The sequence below is a fragment of the Vulpes vulpes genome, chromosome 14 (assembly GCF_048418805.1).
Source record: "Vulpes vulpes isolate BD-2025 chromosome 14, VulVul3, whole genome shotgun sequence".
Lineage (NCBI taxonomy): Eukaryota > Metazoa > Chordata > Mammalia > Carnivora > Canidae > Vulpes > Vulpes vulpes.
This window is the reverse complement of record NC_132793.1, coordinates 107906397-107925536: the sequence shown is the minus strand read 5'-3', so window position 1 is coordinate 107925536 and position 19140 is coordinate 107906397. Positions and strand designations below refer to the sequence as shown.

The window sequence follows — 19140 nt, the reverse complement described above, 5'->3', positions numbered from 1 at the left end:
AGGCTGAGGGGTGTCCTGCCTTCCCTACTCTGTATCATGCTGGCCACTGGTCTCCAAAACCCAGTGCCTGCCACATTTTCGTGAAGGTACGTGTGGTAATGATCGATGTCAATGATTTCCATAGTCCTCACCCAATGTCTTCACATCCATTTTTCTCTGGACCATCACAGGCTTGAGTATAAATACATTTGTTTTAAAGTCAAGGAGATCACATTTGGGGGGCAAGAGTTATTTTCTTTAATTGTAAATTTTCCCTAAAGTTCACCACGTTCACCATTTAAAGTTTAGTCGTCAGCGGCATGTAGCATATTCACACTGCTGTGCAACCACCATCTCGATCTAGTTCTGGAACATTTTCATCCCCTCAAAAGGAAATGCCATCCCATTAAGCAGTCCCTGGCAGCTGGTCATTTGTTCCCGGTCTCTATGGATTTGCCTGTTCTGGATGCTTTGCAGAAACAGAACCACCTGCTGTGTGGCCTTTGGCGTGTGGTCTCTTTCGCTTGGCCTCCTGTACGTCTTACCTGTGCTGCTGTGTGCATCAGGACTTGACTACTGTGGCTGGACGACACGCCACTGTGTGCACAGACCCCGTTTTGTTCATGCATTTGCACTTCAATGGGCAGTTGGGTTGTTTCCATGTTTTGGCCACTGAATAATGCTGCTGTGAACATGGGTGTGCAAGTACCTGTTAGAGTCCCGGGCAGTCGGGTCCCTAACCATGTCTTTCTCTTTAGGTTTGGTTATATGCACTGCAGAGTGGAACAGCGAGGATGCAGAGGGAACGTAGCGAACTAAAAGGCCCCAGGCACGCAGTGGGGAGCCCACTGCATCCTTGATGCTGACCCTGCCTCTGGAGAGCCCAGCAGCACAGAGCTGGCCAGGCAGCACATATTGCAGAATTGCTAACTGCTCCTCTCTGGATTTTCCTGTTTGTTTGCAGAGGCACCTGTCGCCCGAGGAGTTCCAGGAAGTGTTTGGGATGAGCATGGAAGAGTTTGACCGCCTGGCCCTCTGGAAGAGGAATGACCTCAAGAAGAAAGCCCTGTTGTTTTGACGGCCGCCAGGGTGCCTGACCACATGCGTGCCAGCGGCAGAGCACGGGCCACCTGGCGAGAACCACGAAAACCCTTCCTCTTGCACCTGGCTCTGGCTTCTCTGTGTCCATGAGGGGCGGGCAGTGGGCCCCTGGAGAGGGCTGGGCTGGAGGCTGGGGCAGGAGGGGGTCCCAGAGTAGGTGCAACCACTGTTTCTGCCAGCAACGCTCCTGCCCCTAGTTCAGAGCCCGGACGCCTTGCTTTGCACTGCTCCTTCCCCGCTGTTGCTTGGCATCAGGGAGATGCTGCAAAGTAGCTGTCCCAGGAAATCAAGGAACATTTCCCTGACCATGCAGCCCACCCTCCCGACCCCCGTGCAGTGCCCCAACCCCTGCACTAAGCCCTGGGGGCACAGAGGTGCCTGAGACTTGGGATTTGAGGAGGTTTGTCGATGACAGATGCTGACACAATCATGGGTGGGTGGGCAGATGGCTCCTGGGGCCTGCTCACCCCCCACCCCTTGCTCAGCCCCGGGGAGGCCCAGCCTTGCACACAGACAGGCCAGGCCAGGGAGAGTGCTGCAGAGCACCCAGGGCTGCACAAAGTGAAGTGTGGGGTGCATGATTTTTTTGCAGCCGCTTGTGAGGAGTCTGGTTTTAGGGACAAACGTCAACCTGACAGGGTACTGTCTGCCAGGGCCCTCCATGCACTGCATTTTTCTTCCAAATCATCCCCTAGATGCCTAAATGATATCTTTAAAGTAACACAGAAGTTTTTATTTTATTAAAGAGCATAGCCTACTTAAACATAAGACGACATATATAGAGTTCCATTTTACGGTCCCACGGAAGGGGAGCGCCTCCAGCCTTATTCTCCACTGTTTGGATCTGTGTGGTTTTGCTTTTTGGTGTGCTCCTAACACCTAGGGCTCCTTGTTGGTGTTCTTTTCATCTTTTTTTTTTCTTTTTCACCTGTCACACGGGTGCCCTTAAGGGCAGCCCTTGGCCATGTGATGCTGTTTGTCAGTATGTGTGAAGTGTAGCCACCACAGTCTGCCTCACTGTCACTCTCCACGTCTTGGAGACAAAACATCCTCTTCTGATGGCCAAAGCCCCAGAACAAAGGATTTCCATGCACCCAGCCGAATAATACCCAACTACCCAACATAGCTCTTGATCTGCCCTTTTGTGATGTGGCCTGTGTGGTGCCTGCCTCCCCACCCCCCCCACCCCCCGCAGTGAAACATGACCCCCCACCCCCTGGGGGTAAAGTGTCTTCTTGTGTGCGTGGTCCTGAGACAGGCACCTGGCGGCTGGGGAGGGAGGAGGGAGAGCCACCCTCTTCTGGCCTCCAAGGTCAGCAGGTGGTCCTGCAGCAGAAGGCTTGGCTGGACCCCCCACTGAAAGGTGTCCGTGTCTGTAATTAGGAGATGGCAGGGTGTGCTGCCTGTCACAGGACGCTTGTACAGTGAGTTCAGAGGCATATGAAACACTAGGAAGGTGTCACCAAAGTCTGTTTCCCTGTCTTCTGTGGAGCTGTGTCCCTCTGTATGTCCTGGAGGTCCTGTCTGTGAGTCAGCGTTACTCAGATCCTTCCAGCCTCACCACACACCCTGTTGCGCATCGGCTTCCCACCAGCCCGGCTCAGCCAGGGAGGCGAGTTTCTAGCACCTGACGCACTTCCCTCCATTTAGCAGCCTGAGCCCGAGCAACTGGAAACCCCCGTTTTCTCATTAGTGCAATGTTATGTCAGCTCCCAGGGGAGCCTTGGAAAAATAAAGGACGGTGTATCCTAACTTGTGAAGGTGAAAACCATTTCTCCCAGGCGTGTGTCATTTCTCAGGGGATGGGCCCCTTCTGCTGAGGGAGCCTGGGGAGAGCGTCTGTGGAAGGGGCAGGGTTCTACGAGTGGGATCCCCATTGCATGGGGACACCATAAGACACCCCCCTCTCAGGAGGCGGCAATTTGGGAGCACTTCCCAGCCAGTACCGTGCACTGGTGGTCCAGAGGGGCATGGGACCTGATCCCTGCCCCTGCTGGGGAGACCAACAAGCAAAGACAACAAGACTGACTCCCCTGGGGAGGCCCCAGATACACCCCAGAGCTCAGGAGACGCTTTTTGAGAAGGTGCTGCCCAAACTAAGCCTTGACAGTTGAGGAAGCATTCCCAGCGACCAATGAAGGAAAGAGCATTCCAGGCTGAGGGAACAGCAGGAGCAGACACAATGAGCTGGAGGCAGCATCCTAGGTTCTGGAAACTTCTGTAGCTGGCTATGGCTTGGACCACAGGGCTAAGGAAAGGAAGAAATGCAGGTAGGGCTCCCATGTGGGAGGGCCTGGCAGGTCTGCCCACCACAGCCACCCATGCTGTTCTGGGATTAAATGTCTCCTAATCTCTGTTTTAGCCTGCTCAGACTACAATAACAAAAAGGGTGGCTTAAACCACAAGCACTGATTTTTCATAGTTGCGGGCTCCAGAAGAGTCCAAGGCGGAGGTGCCGGGGTGATTGGGTTCTAGTGACAGCCCCTCCCTGGCTGGCAGACGGCTGCCTCTTACCGTGTCCGCACTTGGTGGACACAGATCATGTGTTTTATGCAACTCTTCTCCCTACGAGGGCACTGTCCCATCGTGAGGGCCCCACCCTCATGGCCTGATCACCTCCCCGAGGCCCCATTGCACAGGGGGTCGAGCTTCCACATACAAATCTGGGGGATACAGACATTCGGACTGCAGCACTCTCTAATCTCATTACAATGAGTGTAATGACTCTTGTGAACTTCGAGTGTTCCCCTCAAAAGCCAGTCCACATGTGCCACCTGCCCATCTTGGTAAATGACACAATGTACCCTCCCCCCTCTGTTATGGAAGGCAGAAATGGGTGTGCTCCCCTCAGCCCCCAGGACCACCCACCCTGGTTCCACTGCAGACGTCCCCCGGCATCTCTCCTGCTCCGCAGACACAGTCATGGGATTGTTCCCAGAATGGAAGGTAGCACTCTTCCCCCGATGGCCTTGGGACACAGGTGTGCACCTGGCCTGTCCCAGGCAGACCCGGACATGTGGTCACCCTGATCACGCTGAGTCCACCCTCACCTCTCCCTGGACAGATGCAGCAGCTCCCTGGCAGGCCATTCCCAGCCAACAGCCAGGGCCCCCACTCATCACCTGCTCCCTATGAGGTCCTGGTGTCTGTCCTATTTGTTACAGCCATGAGCCTTTCTTTGGGTTCCCTAGGCAGCAAGTCTTGAGCTTCTGCACATGCCCTCTTTCCTCCCAGGTGAAGTCCCCTCTACCTTCGTTCTGCTCAGACGTTCCATCAGACAAGCCCCTTGCAGGCTCTTTAGGAAATCTGCTCCATGCCTGTGCTAGGACTCATCGCGCCCACCCGCTGTCTGCACACGGCTTCTATTGATTTACTCTTTCCCTCCAGCACCTGTAAAGCCAAGAGGGCTGATGGTTTTATAATAGTGCTCCGCGCCCCGGGGATGTGGTTGGAACATTCGGTTAGGAGGCCGGGGCCCATCTGGACACTGTGTTTTCCCCAGGGTGGTCCTTATTTCCCAGAGTGGAAACCCATCCACCATGTAAGTGAAAGATGGATCATTGCAGAGCTAGTTCCCATCCCCGTTATATCCCCCTCCCCGACCCCCACCTTCTGGGGGGAGAGGGGAAGAAATCCTGGTGTCGAGGAGGCAGCTCACCTGTGCTGCATGCTCTGGGACCCGGCACAGCCCCCCTGGGAGGACCTCTGTGGTTAGCGTGCACCCGTCCTGCAAATTTAACAGGAGAGGGTATCCGTGCTACCCTGGTGGCCACCAGAGGCTGCCAGGCTGTTACCCAGTTAGGTTTCATGAATAGAGGCTGCCTTATCTTCTGCTTGAATCCAGAGGTCCAAGGAGCATTCCTCAGCTGGACCTCACTCCTGAGAGCTCCCTTCCGCGGCCCTGCCTGCTGGCAGCTCTTCCTGCCTCTGCTCCCCGAACATCTCTGTTCTCTGTTCTAACACTTATGTGCCACGTCACATCCTCTGCTCAGGAGCCCATGGCGATCTGTCTGGAGCACACACTTGCCCATGCCATTCCCTGCCTGGAGACCTTCCTGGGGGGACCTCTGTGGCTGCTCCCTAACTCCTTGACAGGCATCAATGGCCACCGATGACCTTCACAGACTTCCTTCCTCCTTCCCACTTACCTCTGTTCCTTAAAGAGCAACTCCCACCTCCCTCCCACACGCAGCACCACCCCTTGCAAAGGCTCTTTCCTCTGCCTGGAATGTGCCACCTAGCAAACTTCTATTCATCCTTTAATACCCAGCTGAGACACAGTCTTCTCAGCCAACTTCCATAATAGGACCCCTCCCACAAACTGTTATCACTCTTCCTTCCGTCCAGAAAGAATAGTTCATCAACAAATATTTACTGAGCTGGGCATGAGAAAACAGAAATGAAAAAGACACTGTTCCTGACTTCCAGAACCGGTCACAAACTCATGGGGGAAATGTACTGTGGACTGAATTGTGTTCCTTACAAACCTACACACTGAAGCCCTCACTCCCAATGTGACCATATTTGGAGATGGGGCCTAGAAGGAGGTAATTATGGTTAGATGAGGTCAGACGTGGGGCCCTGATCTGATTAGGGATTGTGTCTTTTAAGAAGAGGAAGAAAGTTTCCTAAAAGGCCGTGTGAGGGCATAGCAAGGAGGTAGGAGTCAGCCAGGGAAGGTCAGAGTGAGAAAGATGGAAGGAGCATCGCAGGTCAAGGTCAGGGGACAGGAAGTGGCCTGTTGCCTCTAGGACCTGCACGGTGTGGCTGGGTGGGGCGTGTTCCCTTCTCTGTGCTCCACGGTAGCCTGGCTGTACCTGGTTTAGGAAATTTCCCCTATCAGCTCATCATTATCTGTACCCTGTGCTGGGAAGATGCTGTCCTGCCCTGCCCAGGCCTGTATGCAAACACCTGCATCTCTGGCCATGGGATCTGCTCAGGCTGCAGGGGCAGGCCCGAGGTGCCAGGAGCTAATGCAGCTTCGAGGGCAGCTCTCAACCAATAAGTCTTCCCAGGCTGTCCCCCGCTGAATGGGACAACTCTGAGCTTGTCCCAACCAGGTTTGAGCCCCCACTGCCCACAGCAGGCACCTGCTCACCCACACACCTCCCTGGGCTCATTCCCTTCTTTTCCCGACTGTCCTTCCCCTGCCCTGGTGCTCCCTGGGATCTCCTCCCACTTAAATGGCTTGTTCTCAGTCCTGGTTTCTGGGTGTACTTCTGGGGATACCTGTCATTCCTCCCTCAACTCTGGCCTCACCTACAGAGGGTAGAAAGGTGCTCCTTTTATAGCCAGCACAGGAGGAAACACAGCTGTCTGGCATAAGCATCCAGGGCCATGGAAGGTGGGTGGGTGATCCCCACCACTGCTCCTGCAGTAAGGCGGGGGTCCTATCCCATGGTCGAAGCCCCACTGCCTATCCCAGAAGCATTGGGGTGGGCTCTTTCTCTCTCTAGCCTACAGAAAACACTTTCTGCATCCCAGGATGGATTTTTCTGGAGCAAGTGCCCACAGAAAGCTGCTGGTCTATGGGGACCTGTAGCTTTCTGCTAAGAGCCTCTGGCAGGACAGAGTGACCCTGGACTGGGGAGGAACAGGCACAGCCTCTGTCCTGGCTGAAGTCACTGCTCCTATTGACCTTCTGCCCTGGGCTCCATTTGGTCCACCCTCCCTCTAGGGGGTCTTCTTCCAGCTGTCCTGGGTTACCAAGTCCAGGCTGGCTCCTGACAGGATCCCTGTCACCAGCGAGTCTGAGCACATTCAGATCCCAGTTGCCTGCCAGCTTTATTTAGTCCTTGCTCTCAGCACACCAAGGCCTCAGGCGTGTGTGGGCCGCCAGAAACCTACTTCACTGTCCACCACTATTGCCCTCTGGTTAAGACACTTCATCCAAGTCCTATGAGCCTTTGGAGACTGGCTGCCAGTAGAGCAGTGCTTCTCATGTGCCTGAATGCTTGACCTTCTTGACACTAACACCTTGGTGGTCCTTCAAATGTCTCCAAGACTTTTTCTACCCTAGAGAAGTAGATAAAAGAATAACCTTTCAGTTGTGTGTGTGTGTGTGTGTGTTTAAAGATTTTACTTATTTGAGAGAGAATGAGTGAGAAAGAGCACAAACGGGAGGAGGAGCAGAAGGAGAGGGAGCAGCAGACTCCCCGCTGAGTAGGGAGCCCGATGCAGGGCTCGATCCCAGGACCCCGAGATCATGACCTGAGCCAAAGTCAGAGGCTCAACCAACTTAGTCACCCAGGTGCCCTCTGTTGGGGTTTATGGTCATTCTTTGGACTTGGATATTCTCCCATAGGCCAAAGAGAGCCCTTAGCACCATGGGGAGTGGGGAGGCACCTCCCATCACTCTTTGGGGGTAAGAGCATTCCATCTGTATATTCATATCTCTCAATGCTGACCAGCTATGACTTCTCTCAGATCCCCAGCTCTTCTAAGGGGCAGCCCTTAGTTGCCTTACAATCAAGAGGTCAGCTATTTTGCTCGGTGCTCCCAAACACACCTGCCAGTTCATCCTTGTTCAGAGCAGTACAGCTCTGTTTCTCTGACTCTGCCCACCCAACAATGGCCTAGAACTGCCTATAACCTTCCCTTCCAGTGGCTTCCCAGACCAGTTCATGTGCATTTCTCTGGGAAAGGAATTTTGAGGTTTGCTTTTAAAACTCTATGTCTGCCCCTCTTCCTTTGTCGTGGGCTGTCCTGTGGAGGAGGGGTTGGAGGGACCAGGCCTGGGAGAGGGAGACTGATAGGAATGATTTTGCCATAATTCTGGGGAGACTGCAAAGGCTGGGGCGAGGCTATGGATTCCAGAAAGAGAGCCATCAGGACCTGGCATCTGGATGTTGGGGGGACAGGGTAGAGGATGAGATCCTGCTCACTGGCAGGGCAATGGGACAGATGCTGGAGCTGCTCACGAGTAATGAAACCTAAGAGGAACAGCTGGTCTGGAGTGTGAAAGGCAGATCTGAACTACTGCGTGTCATGGATGAGGTGCCCACATGCCACCCAGGGGAAGGTACCCCAGGGAGAGCCAGACTGGCAGGTTGGGGGCTCAGTGGAAGGAGGTGGCAGGGCAAGGATATTTGTGAGGGATAGCCAGGGTCACAGGCCCTTAAGAGACCTCCCTAGGGATGGTGTAGAACCAGCAAAGCAACCCCAGGGGAACCCTGGCTTTTGTGCACTTGGTCTTCCCCCATCTGGCAGAGGAAGAACAGAGGGCGGCAGGACCAGGAAGAGAGCGGGAGAGTGTGGTTACCAAGGTGAGGGGAGAGAGGATTAGAAACAGAGTAGACGGTAAGGTGGGATGCGGTCTGATGGGACCCAACTGTGTAAGGTGGAGGAGGCCAGGGCACGTAAATGCTGGTAGGTTTTGGAAGAGATGAATTGACAGGGTTTTTCTTTTCTCTCCCCCCCCCCCATTTTCTTTCAACATTATAAGACTGTCTCATTGTCTTTTGACTTCACTTATTTCTGGTAAGGAGTCATCTGTAATTCTCATTGTTATTCACTAGTATATGATGTTTGTTATATGACTGCTTTTTAAAAAAATCACTTTTAAATTTTTTTAAAGATTCTATTTATTATTTGAGATTCTATTAATTGTAAGAGAGAGAGAGAGAGAAAGAGAGAGAGAGAGAGAAAGAGAGAGAGAGAGAGAGAGAAGGAGCAGGGGTGGGGCAGAAGCAGACTCCCCACTTAGCAGAGAACCCAACATGGGGTTCAATCCTGGGACTCCAGGATCAGGACCTGAGCTGAAGGCAGACACTCAACCACTGAGCCACCCAGGGGCCCCTAATGTCATTTGTTTTAAAGTGCTGGATTTGGGGGTATTTTGTTACATGGCCACAGATGGCTGGCATAGCAGCCTGGAGGTTTTCTGAACTGACCACACATCTTTTTTTTTTTTTTTTTTTTAAATTTTTTTTAATTTTTTATTTATGTATTATAGTCACAGAGAGAGAGAGAGAGGCAGAGATACAGGCAGAGGGAGAAGCAGGCTCCATGCAAGAGGGAGCCCGATGTGGGATTCGATCCCGGGTCTCCAGGATCGCGCCCTGGGCCAAAGGCAGGCGCCAAACCGCTGCGCCACCCAGGGATCCCCTGACCACACATCTTAAACTGGGCCCAGCTGCCATGGATCGCCTTTGCTGCCTCTCAGCTCCAGAATCTAGGAAGACTGAGTCAAAAGTGTCATGGAAATACAGCGTACTTTGGCCTCTAAACAGTTTGTATTTATATTTTTCCTCAAGAGACATGTTATTGGAAGAGTCTAGGAAGAGGCCTCAGGTCACAAACTCTACCTAGTAGCCCTTTGCTGTATCGAACCAGGTCAGAAGTTTCCACAAAGAGTATCAGTCCAACTTTGAGGTCTATAAACTCTGATTTATTTTCCTATTGAATGAACATTCTCTTTACATCAGAAGGGCTGTAGTGGCAAACAGGGACTGGTTTTGTTTTCTGAGGTGCTAGGCTGTCTCAACATTCATTTTCACATCTTTCTACTAGTCAGAGCTGTGAAGCCTACCTGGACTGGTCCATTGGGTGGTGACTTTGTCAGTGAATGTGGAGCCCAAACAGGATGGCCCCTGATGAGGAAGGTGACTCAGGCTGAGTTTCTCCATGTGACAGACATTTGTTGAATGCCTATATGTGTCCATTAGGAATTCTGTAAGTAACGGAAAAATTGATTAACACTGGCTTACACAACTAGGAGATTTGCTTTTTCCTACCGAATGGAGAATCTGGAGGTAGGTGGTTCCTCCCCTTGATTCAGTGGCTCAAGGGTGCAAGGGTCAGAATCTCTCTGATTCTGACTTTGCTCATGGTTGTGAAGTGGCTGCTAAGGATCCAGATATCACATGCGTGTCCAAAGGTAATGAATGTCTCTGCCGCTGACAGCGTCAACTGTGCTGATTTCCTTTTCCCCAAAGAGGAAAACCTTCCCTGGAAACTAATGATATGCTGGTAAATCTTTAATTACTGCCTTCTGGGGGATGGGTGGAAGGAAGAAAGTCCTGATCTACAGTCGTTACCAATTTCTGTGCTATAAATACTCTCACATCTAATTTCAATGACAATGCTGACTGCAGCTATGGGAAGAGATGCCAGTAACACAACATCATATGGTATTTCTATCTCACAGTTACAGAGTACAGATGTAAATCCCCCGATAGCATAGGTAAATGTAAACTGTAGTAAAATAACTTGGAAGTCATCCATTTTGAATATTTATTTATCTTTGTTTTTAATATAACCTTTAATCATAAGTTTATATCATTTGATTTTTAAGTAATGACTGTGTTTAATAAGTGACTTTGTAAAATTCTTAAACAATGAACAATCAGCTCTCAAGGCATGATCCAAATTGGCTCGAGGGCACCACAGTTTGAAATCTTTCAGCCAACTTCCACTGTGTCTCACTGGCCAGGACAATGTCACATGGCCACGTCAGGCTGTGAGGGAGGCTGGGAAGACAAGACACTATTCAGGTCTATAGGGTGGAATATGGCCAGGGAAAAGGGGCTGGAAAGGATTGCAGGGAGGGCCAACAATCTCCAACCGACTGCCCTGGAATAAAGCTGTGCTGGGTATTTGGAGCAAGACAAATCCCATTCATATTCTCATGGGCTTTCAGTGTTAGTGGCAAGAGAGAGGTTTTAAACAAATACGTGTAATTGTGACGGGTGCCAGAAAGACCCACAGGGTGTATGAATGTGTGTATGGGGGAGGGGACCTGGTATTCGTTTTTTACTGTTTCATCAGAAATGACCACAAATGTAGCAGCTTAACACAATGCACACATATCTTAACTCAGTTTCTAGGCTACATTTTAGCTAGGTCTTCTGCTCACGCTTCACCAAAGGCTTCACTCAACCTGTTAGCCAGGCTGCATCCTCACTTGGAGGCCTCATTAGGGAAGAATCCACTCTCAAGCTCATTCAGCTCCATGCCTGAATTTATATCTCTAAGCCTGCATGATAGGGGGCCCAGATTTTTGCTGATTGTTGGCTGGGGGCTGTCCTCAGGTCCAATAGACTCTCAGCCAGGTGGGTTTCCCCAAAGGCCACCTCACAGCATGGCAGGTGACTTCTTCAAAGCCTGTGAGTACAACCTCTCTCTGCGGTCTGCTGAGATGAATTCTTACATAATATCATGTGACCATGGGAGTGATACCCCACCAATAAAGCTGGCCACATTACATTGGCTAGAAGCTGTCACGGTTTCTGCCTGCACTCAAGGTAGGGGATCATACAAAGGTGTGACTCATTGGGGGTCACCTGAAGGTGTGTCTATCACAGTTGTGCTCGGTGTAGGGGTGGCTACAAAGCCTTCCTGGAGAAAGTGACATTTAGGGAGAGACTGGAAAGGTCAGTTGGAGTTGGCTAGTATAGGGAGAATGATGTGTCAGGCAGAGGGCAGTATGTGCAAAGGTCTGAAGCCTGGAGTGACCGTCCTTTGTACTAACTACTCTGTGGGATGTTATTTTCCTATTCTCTGAGGACATCCCCAAATCACACTGACTGGAGAGGAGTAGGAAAGCTTCTTATATTCATGGAGGAATTTGTCTAACAAATCAATTTGGAAGTCAGACTGTGTGTGTGTGTGTGTGTGTGTTTGTGTGTGTGTTTGCATATATAGGAGATGGGACCTTATCCATTTATTCATCTATTCTATCACCATTCTGAGTACCTTCAGGGCACCAGGTTGCATTCTGTGCACAGAAGTGAGTCAGAGTCCTGCCTTGGCCTAGAAAGGTCACACTTCATTGAGGATGGTGGGGGGTGGGGGGGAACCCCCAGCTGGTGCTGTGAAGGTGGTGGGAAGGCAGAGAGGGATTGTATCAAGGAGCAGGGGAAATAAAACACTCAAGGATGGATTTCAGATTTTAGCCTGAGCAACTGTGTAGATGGAGAGGCCAAGAGAACAAGAAGAATGTAGAGGAGCTCGTTTTGGGGTGTTGAATAAAGCACTTGTTTTGGCCATGAGAAGTTTGAAATGCCTCGTGGGCATCCAGCTGAGGATCTGGGAGAGGTCAGGTGGGGTTGGAGATAGAGACCTGGCCATCACCACAGTATGTAGATAGCCTGGAAGAACATGAGATTTCCCGGTAAGAGAGTTCCACCTGGCCCCAGCCATGGGCTACCCTAGCACCCCAAGATGTAGAGGCTGGGCAGAGCGGGGGGTGGATCCCGGAGACTTGAGGAGGAGCAGCTAGTGAGGTAGACAGAAACCCGGAATGTGTGTTGGATGATGCCAAAGGATCAAATACAATGAAGACAGAGGTTTTCAGGATGATCTGCACTTAAATATGTGGGGGTGACAGGATGGCATTTCAGGTGCAAAATATAAACACCACGAAAGCTTTGAGGTAGGAAAGGAAAACAAGCTTAGCTCTTGGCTCTTTTATCACGCGTTACAGTGACCCCGAGGGATCTCTCGTCCCGCCCGGGAGGACCAAGTCTGCCCCTCCGCCACTCCTCGTGCACGTCGCCTGTGCTGCGGAAATACTTGTCGAATGAATAGAAGATGAGTCAGTGAATAGGAAGGCTGTGACCCGGGGCGGCAGGTGATCTCGCTTCTCGGGCCTCAGTTTCCCTGTCTGTTATGCAAGCCAACGTTACCAGCCCGAGTTGTGGGTTGGGGCGAGCACAGCCTGCAGAGCCGACCCGAGGCCCCGAGGGCACAGCGCGGGGGGCCCTCCCGGCTCGGCCGCGGACTCGGCTGCCAGCGGCCCAGCTCCGGGGACCCCGCAGCCCCGCCCCGGCGCGGCCCCGCCCCCTCCTTTGTTTCCCCGGCCCCGCCCCCCGCGCGCGGCTCCCTCCCCATTGGTCGGGGGGCGGGTCCCGAGCGCCGGGGGCCGCCGGGGGCGGGGCGCGGGGCGCGGGCGGGGCGTGTGCGCCTGCGCGGAGCCCCAGCCCGGCCGCAGCCTGGCGCCGGCTGCGGCTCCGCGCGGAGCCCGAGCCCGAGCCCGAGCGGGAGACGGGCAGAGGCGGCGGCGGCGGCGGCGGCGGCGGCCCCGCCCCGGGGCTCCATTGTTGCGGCGGCCGAGGCTGCGCCGGCTGCTCTGCCCTGTGCCCTCGGCTCCGAGCGAGCGCCGCTGAGCGGGCGGCGGGAGGTGAGGCGGCGGCGGGGCCGGGCCGGACCGAGTCGGGCAGGGCAGGGGCCGGGGCCGGGCGGGGGGATCCCGGGGCCGGCGGGGGTCCCGGGCATGACTGGGGGCTCCCGGGTCTGGACGGGAGGTATCAGGGCTGGACGGGGGTCCCGGGGCTGGACGGGGGTCCCGGGGCATGACTGGGGGCTCCCGGGGCCGGACGGGGGTCCTGGGGCATGACTGGGGGGCCCCGGGGCTGGACGAGGGGTCTTGGGGCATGACTGGGGGGTCCCGGGTCTGGACGGGAGATATCGGGGCTGGACGGGGGTCCCGGGGCATGACTGGGGGGCCCCGGGGCTGGACGAGGGGTCTTGGGGCATGACTGGGGGGTCCCGGGGCGGACGGGGGTCCCGGGGCCGGACTGGGGAGTGCCGGGGCTGGACGGGGGTCCTGGGTCTGGACTGGGGTCCCGGGGCCGGACTGGGGGTCCCGGGGCCGGACTGGGGGTCCCGGCGCTGGAGGGTGTCCGGAGCAGGCGGGGTTCCGGGGCCAGCGAGGGACAAGGGCCGGTGGGGGTCTCCGGCCGGTCGTGGGTCCCCGGCCGAGCGGCGGGGCTGGGCCTGGCGGAGGTCCCAGGTGGCAGGAGTCCCGGGCGGCGGCCCCGAGTTGGGCGAGGTGTTGGGCATGGCAGGGGCCCCAGACCCGACCGGGGCCTTGGGGGACTGGTTAGGTGGAGGTCCAGGGGTCAGATGGGGTCCGGGGCTGGGGGGGCCTCCGGCCGGGTGTGGCAGGTCCAAGCCAGCACCGCGGGAAGGTGCGGAAGGTGGCGGCTGCTACCCTGAGCGCTGGGAGGACTGGCCATGCTGACCGGACGCCTGGGCATTGTCTCCGCCTTGGGGGGTACGGGGGGGGGGGGGGGCTCTGCGCCTGCTGTGAGCCTCTATAGACCCCTGCGCAGGGATTCTGATCACCCAGAGCCGGGGCACGACCTCGGTCCTTGTCCCCCTGTGGTGTGTCTGCAAAGGACCGCCTGCCAGTGGGAGAGGCGGTTTCTGTCTTCCCTGCCCTGGTGCTGTGACCGGGTCACTGTCTCGTTGGGGATGACTGCATGGATTGCCATCTTGGGGGTCCTGGGCACCCTGAGAGTGAGATGCTCTTTCTGTGGCTCCTCATCCCGGTGCCTGCTTAGATGAACGCGTTGCCAACCATGGCCCTTCGTGGAGCCCCGCTCATGGTGTCCTGGCCACCCTGACTCTGCCCCTCCCGCCCCCCAGGCTTGTAGGGGTGTGATCCCCCCTCCCTTCCACACGCATGCACGCATGTGTGTGTGTGTGTATGTGTGTGGTCAGGGGCCCTTGCACCGGAGGTGGAGCCTGGCCGGGCATAGCGGGTTGTGCACAGAGGCTCAATTGGCCTGAGTGGGACAGCTGACTTGTTCTTTTATTGTTTTGTTGCCAAATGAGCAGAAACGGGGAGCGGCATCTCAGGGCTGTCCTTCTCTGGGATCCCACCCCTCTCCGCGGCCAGGTCCCACAGGAGCGTGGGGCTGTCACTGCGCCCAGGGACCGTGCTTCAGGCCCTGGCTGCAGTTTCCTGCTCCGGCGAGACGGCCGGCTCTGATTGGAGGGAGCCGAGCCCCTCTGCCCAGCACTTCTTGATTTCTTCCGTTAGGACTGGGAATTTGAAAAAAAAAAAATCTTTAAAGCCAGATTTAACTTTGTGGCGTTCAGCGCCTGGAGAGTGGAGGAAACTCTCGCAAGAATTTGGCGGGCTGGAAAATGCATTTGAAGGAGGAGAATCCACACCCACGGAATGAGGCCAAGGCGGTTACAGTTAGAGGTCAAGTTGACAAAGGGATGGGGAGGGAGAGGTTGTGGAGTGGAGAAACTCAGATTTCAGCCTGATGTCAGGACTTGAGGCTACCTGGCAAGCTTTTTAATCTTTCAGTCCCTTAAATAAAGTGGAAACACCTATAATGTCCTAGGGATGATTCTCTTCCCTGGGGGATGTGACATTGAACCAGACAGTCTTTTCCTTTATTTATTTTAAAGATTTTTATTTATTTATTCTTGAGAGACACCAAGAGCAGCAGAGACACAGGCAGAGGGAGAAGCAGGTTCCCCGTGGGGAGCCTGATTCAGGACTCGATTTCAAGACCCCAGGATCATGACCTGAGCCAAACGCAGACGCTCAACCACTGAGCCACCCAGGCGTCCCAACAGTCTTTTCCTTTAACAGAGTGTTTTGTTCTGGTCCAATATAAGGCATAGGCAGAAGTAGTTCTAATATCCAAACTGAAATTCTTTGTGAACATGATGGTATATAAATAACAGGAGTCTCAGATGAAAATGTAATAATGCAGTTGTTGCTTTTTTACAGTCCAAACTTAGCATGCAGACCCCTCTCCCCCACCTGCAGCTGCTGACCTAGCTCCTCTTACCCATTCTTACCTGTCAGTTTACCTCCCGGGAGCCTTCCCTGAAATCTTACGTCCTGCCCTCCAGAGCTGTGGTCTTCGAGGACAGAGTGGTCAGCCCAGAGTGGTAGCGTAGTGTGATAAATGCCCTGATAGAGGTGGGTGCAGTTTGTATCCAGAGCTCAGAAGAGGCATATTTAATTGAGAGGGTTTTTTTTTTTTTTCTATACCATGGTTCTAGATATTTCATGTGATTTAACATCTGTAATTCTTCAGCTCTCCAAAGGGTTTTTAGAATAATATTTGCTGTTACTTCCTAGTGTTAACAGAACAAGTGAGTATAGAGTACTTGATTAGCATTCTTTGGGTCTAATTCTAGCTTCAGAATTAAGTTACTGTTTGTTCCTGCAAAGCTACCCCTTCTGGGCTTCATTTTCTTCACCTTTGAGGGATCTTAAGCTGGAGAAGAATCTTCTTAGCCCTAAACCTTTAATTATTTCAACCACATAGAACAGAGGAAAGCTCTCTTAGTGAGGGGTGTATAAATAATGGAGATCTTTGAAAATATAGGTTCAAAGTGGAAGTTCTTTTCTTCAAAAAGTTTAGGTGCATGGGTGTATACTTTGTCTCAGATTTAGAGTCTATGATGGAAGTTTAAGCAACATTTTGATACTGTCTTGCATATTCTTCATAGTTATGTTGTACTTGCAACATCTGCATCATATCATATTGGTTTGATGTTTTCCTTAATGAAATCATTGGATGCAGAGCTCTTGTCTGGAGCATTTCGTTGATCTTTTGAGTGTCATGTGAAGACGGCCAACTGTAGGTTTCTGTATATCCCAGTAAAATTTCTTTAACAGAGATTTTAATTTAGGGCACCTAAAATAAGTGGAATTTGGAGAGTGCCTTGAGTAGCTGTGTGTGATTTTATGTACCAGCTTAAAGCACAGTTTAAAATTGTTGCTTGTGGAAAAATTACATCCTATGGTAAATGGCCTATAAAAAAATCCAATTCTAAGGAGTATAGTAATTAATTCTTTAAACTGTTAATCTCCTCTCTGATTTATGTTTGGTAAGATGGGAATTTGGTGTGCTTGATTTTCTGAAAGCCACATGTCTGTAGAAAGGATACACAGTTTTCTCTGCTATTCTTATTTGGATGATTACAGGGATTAAAAATAGAGGCTAAGCTGTCTGGTAGCGATGCCACTGAATTACGATTTTCACTGAACTCAGTAGGAGTTTTTTCCTTTTTTTGGTTTGCAGTCTTAATTTAAAAAAATTGCTTTGTTACATGCTGCATGCAGTTTGTTTTGTTAGTGATTTTATTTTTTGAGGCCTTTAGAAACTCAATTGGATCTTCTTGGTGGTTTTCTTAGGTTGTACTGATATTCTTACTGAAACTTAACTAGTTAATGCTTGTTCTGTGTCCAGATGACCATGTCATTCATAGCCGGTTGGGCTTTTATATGGATCCGATGAAAAGGAGTCTCCTATGGAATGGAATGCCTGTGGATAGAGATGGTGGAGTTTGGACTCTGTATTTCAAAGCTGTCCTCTCCTGTTCTTTACTGAAGGAAGAGAAGACCTCTCATTCTCACCTGGGGCCTCAAACACAAAGCCTCATTTACCCGGCTTTCAGGGACTGATGATGCTTCCTTTTTTTTTTTTTTTTTTTTTTAAAGATTATGATGTTCTGTGAATCACCTGTTTTTTTTTTTTTTTTAATGTATTATTTACCTTAAAGTTGGCCTTTGGTGGTCAACCTTCACCTCCACCTTATACCCCATATCACCCGCCAAATGGATTTTCTTCCTTCCTTTTCATTTTAAAGTCCTCACCAGGTGTCTGTTACCACAGGCTACCTCACAATCTTTTTGGATATTGGTAGGATGTAAATATAAGTGACACAGTGAAGACCACTGACTTGGGTTCTCTTGGATGGGAGATGTGAGCTACAGACTCAGTCCTAGGATGGCTTTCATGAAGTCCGTGTGCTTCTTGGGACGTAAGCTCCCTCAGTCGTAAAGTGGAGTTAGCTGTTAATTATGCCTCTTCCATGTGACTTAGGAGGTTGTTCTGAGGATGAAATGAAATCAGGGACATAGAGCAATTTGCAAGTTGTAAAATATGTTGCCAAGGATTTTTAAAAAATCATTCATTAACAATTTGATGGATCCAGGATGTTCTTCGGAACTCTATTTTTTTTTTTAATTTTTATTTATTTATGATAGTCACACAGAGAGAGAGAGAGAGAGAGGCAGAGACACAGGCAGAGGGAGAAGCAGACTCCATGCACCGGGAGCCCGATGTGGGACTCGATCCCGGGTCTCCAGGATCGCGCCCTGGGCCAAAGGCAGGCGCCAAACCGCTGCGCCACCCAGGGATCCCTCTTCGGAACTCTAAATGTTTGTAATGTACAGGTGATCCTTAGCATGAGCTGTGGTCAGGCGACTTCATTTAGGATTGTTTTTTTATCTTTAATTGAGCAGTACTGTTTGGTACTTCAGCATTGTGGGGAAACATCATGTTGAGTCACCACTAATCCTTTCTCAGCAAGACTGTGGCGTGTGTCTAATGTAGCCTTTGACAGTCTCTTCAGGTTGGTGTGATCTCATGGATGCTCCTTTAACGAAGCATTCTTTCTTGACATTTCAGTTCCTCAGCCACCCGTCCTGAGGTGGGAGAGGGCAGGAGGCAGGCTTAGGTCAAGGTCAGCAAAGCCTTCACCTATGCCCGTTAGAAATCCCCAGTATGAGCAGAGCAGTGGGCATCAGTGAGAACCTGATTTCAGGGTTTCTGGAGCCCTCCCCTCTGCAGGCCAGTCTGCTATGGAGACAGTGCAGCACTTTCTAGTTTCCCTTTCTCTCCCTCCTTTCTTTTTTCTTCCTCCCTACCGACTGCTCCATGCCTCTGAGCTCCCAGGCACTGGCAGTGGGAGGAATATAACGGCAATAAAACACAGTACTGGCCCTCAGAGAATCTACCTCTTATACACAGATGTTAAATTACACCATCATGCAGCTCACCAAACCTTTATACAGGTTACCTGTGACGTGTGCAAGTACTGTGGTAGATGGCAGAAATAACGAGGTGGAACGTCGCCATGACTCCCACGTGGAGTTTAGGTGAGGGGCTCCACAGTCCAGGGGAGAAGCATAGCTGCGTATGATTTCAGTGTAGTGTGGTAAGTGCTGCCATAGGTATGTAGGAGTGTTTGGGGGCCGAGCTGGTGTGCACAATCCAGCATTTATTCTCATGTGCCACTTAGAGTTTATCAGGCAAGACAGGTATCTGTAGGTTTCTACTTGAAGGACAGTGAATTACCCGAAGCCTAAAATTTGTAGAATGTCCTCCGCATTTGTAATTCCTAGAATCTGCATTTGTCAGAACAAATCTATAGTGTTTGGATGGCCATCCCTGTCTGCTGACTTAAGTCAGTTTATTCTTGTCACTGTCAACAATGTGATAGGCACTCTGCTGGGTATTTTCACATCTACCACTGTATGGGTTTCCTGTGGCTGCTGTAACAAATCACCACAAA

The 19140-nt window shown here is 51.9% G+C and overlaps 2 protein-coding genes across 24 annotated transcripts in view; both read left to right on the top strand.

The window, feature by feature from the left end:
• Nucleotides 1–2851, top strand: part of ABLIM2 (actin binding LIM protein family member 2) — a 142183-nt gene extending 139332 nt beyond the window's left edge. For 3 of the 4 annotated variants that reach the window (XM_072737601.1, XM_072737597.1, XM_072737596.1), the window contains one exon: nucleotides 944–2851. Coding sequence is in view for 1 of the 4 variants with exons in the window: in XM_072737609.1 (XP_072593710.1) it covers nucleotides 944–1057 (114 nt within the window). In the remaining 3 variants the exon portion in view is untranslated. The remainder of the gene's footprint in view (nucleotides 1–943) is intronic. The other variant, XM_072737609.1, reaches the window with a different exon arrangement.
• A 10146-nt stretch (nucleotides 2852–12997) lies between these two features.
• AFAP1 (actin filament associated protein 1) overlaps nucleotides 12998–19140 on the top strand; it is a 142051-nt gene continuing 135908 nt past the window's right edge. For 11 of the 20 annotated variants that reach the window (XM_072737591.1, XM_072737587.1, XM_072737581.1 and 8 more), the window contains exon 1: nucleotides 13035–13201. The gene's annotated coding sequence lies outside the window, so the exon portion shown is untranslated. Of the gene's footprint in view, nucleotides 13202–19140 lie in introns of all 20 variants that reach the window. The other 9 variants (XM_072737592.1, XM_072737589.1, XM_072737580.1 and 6 more) reach the window with 6 other exon arrangements.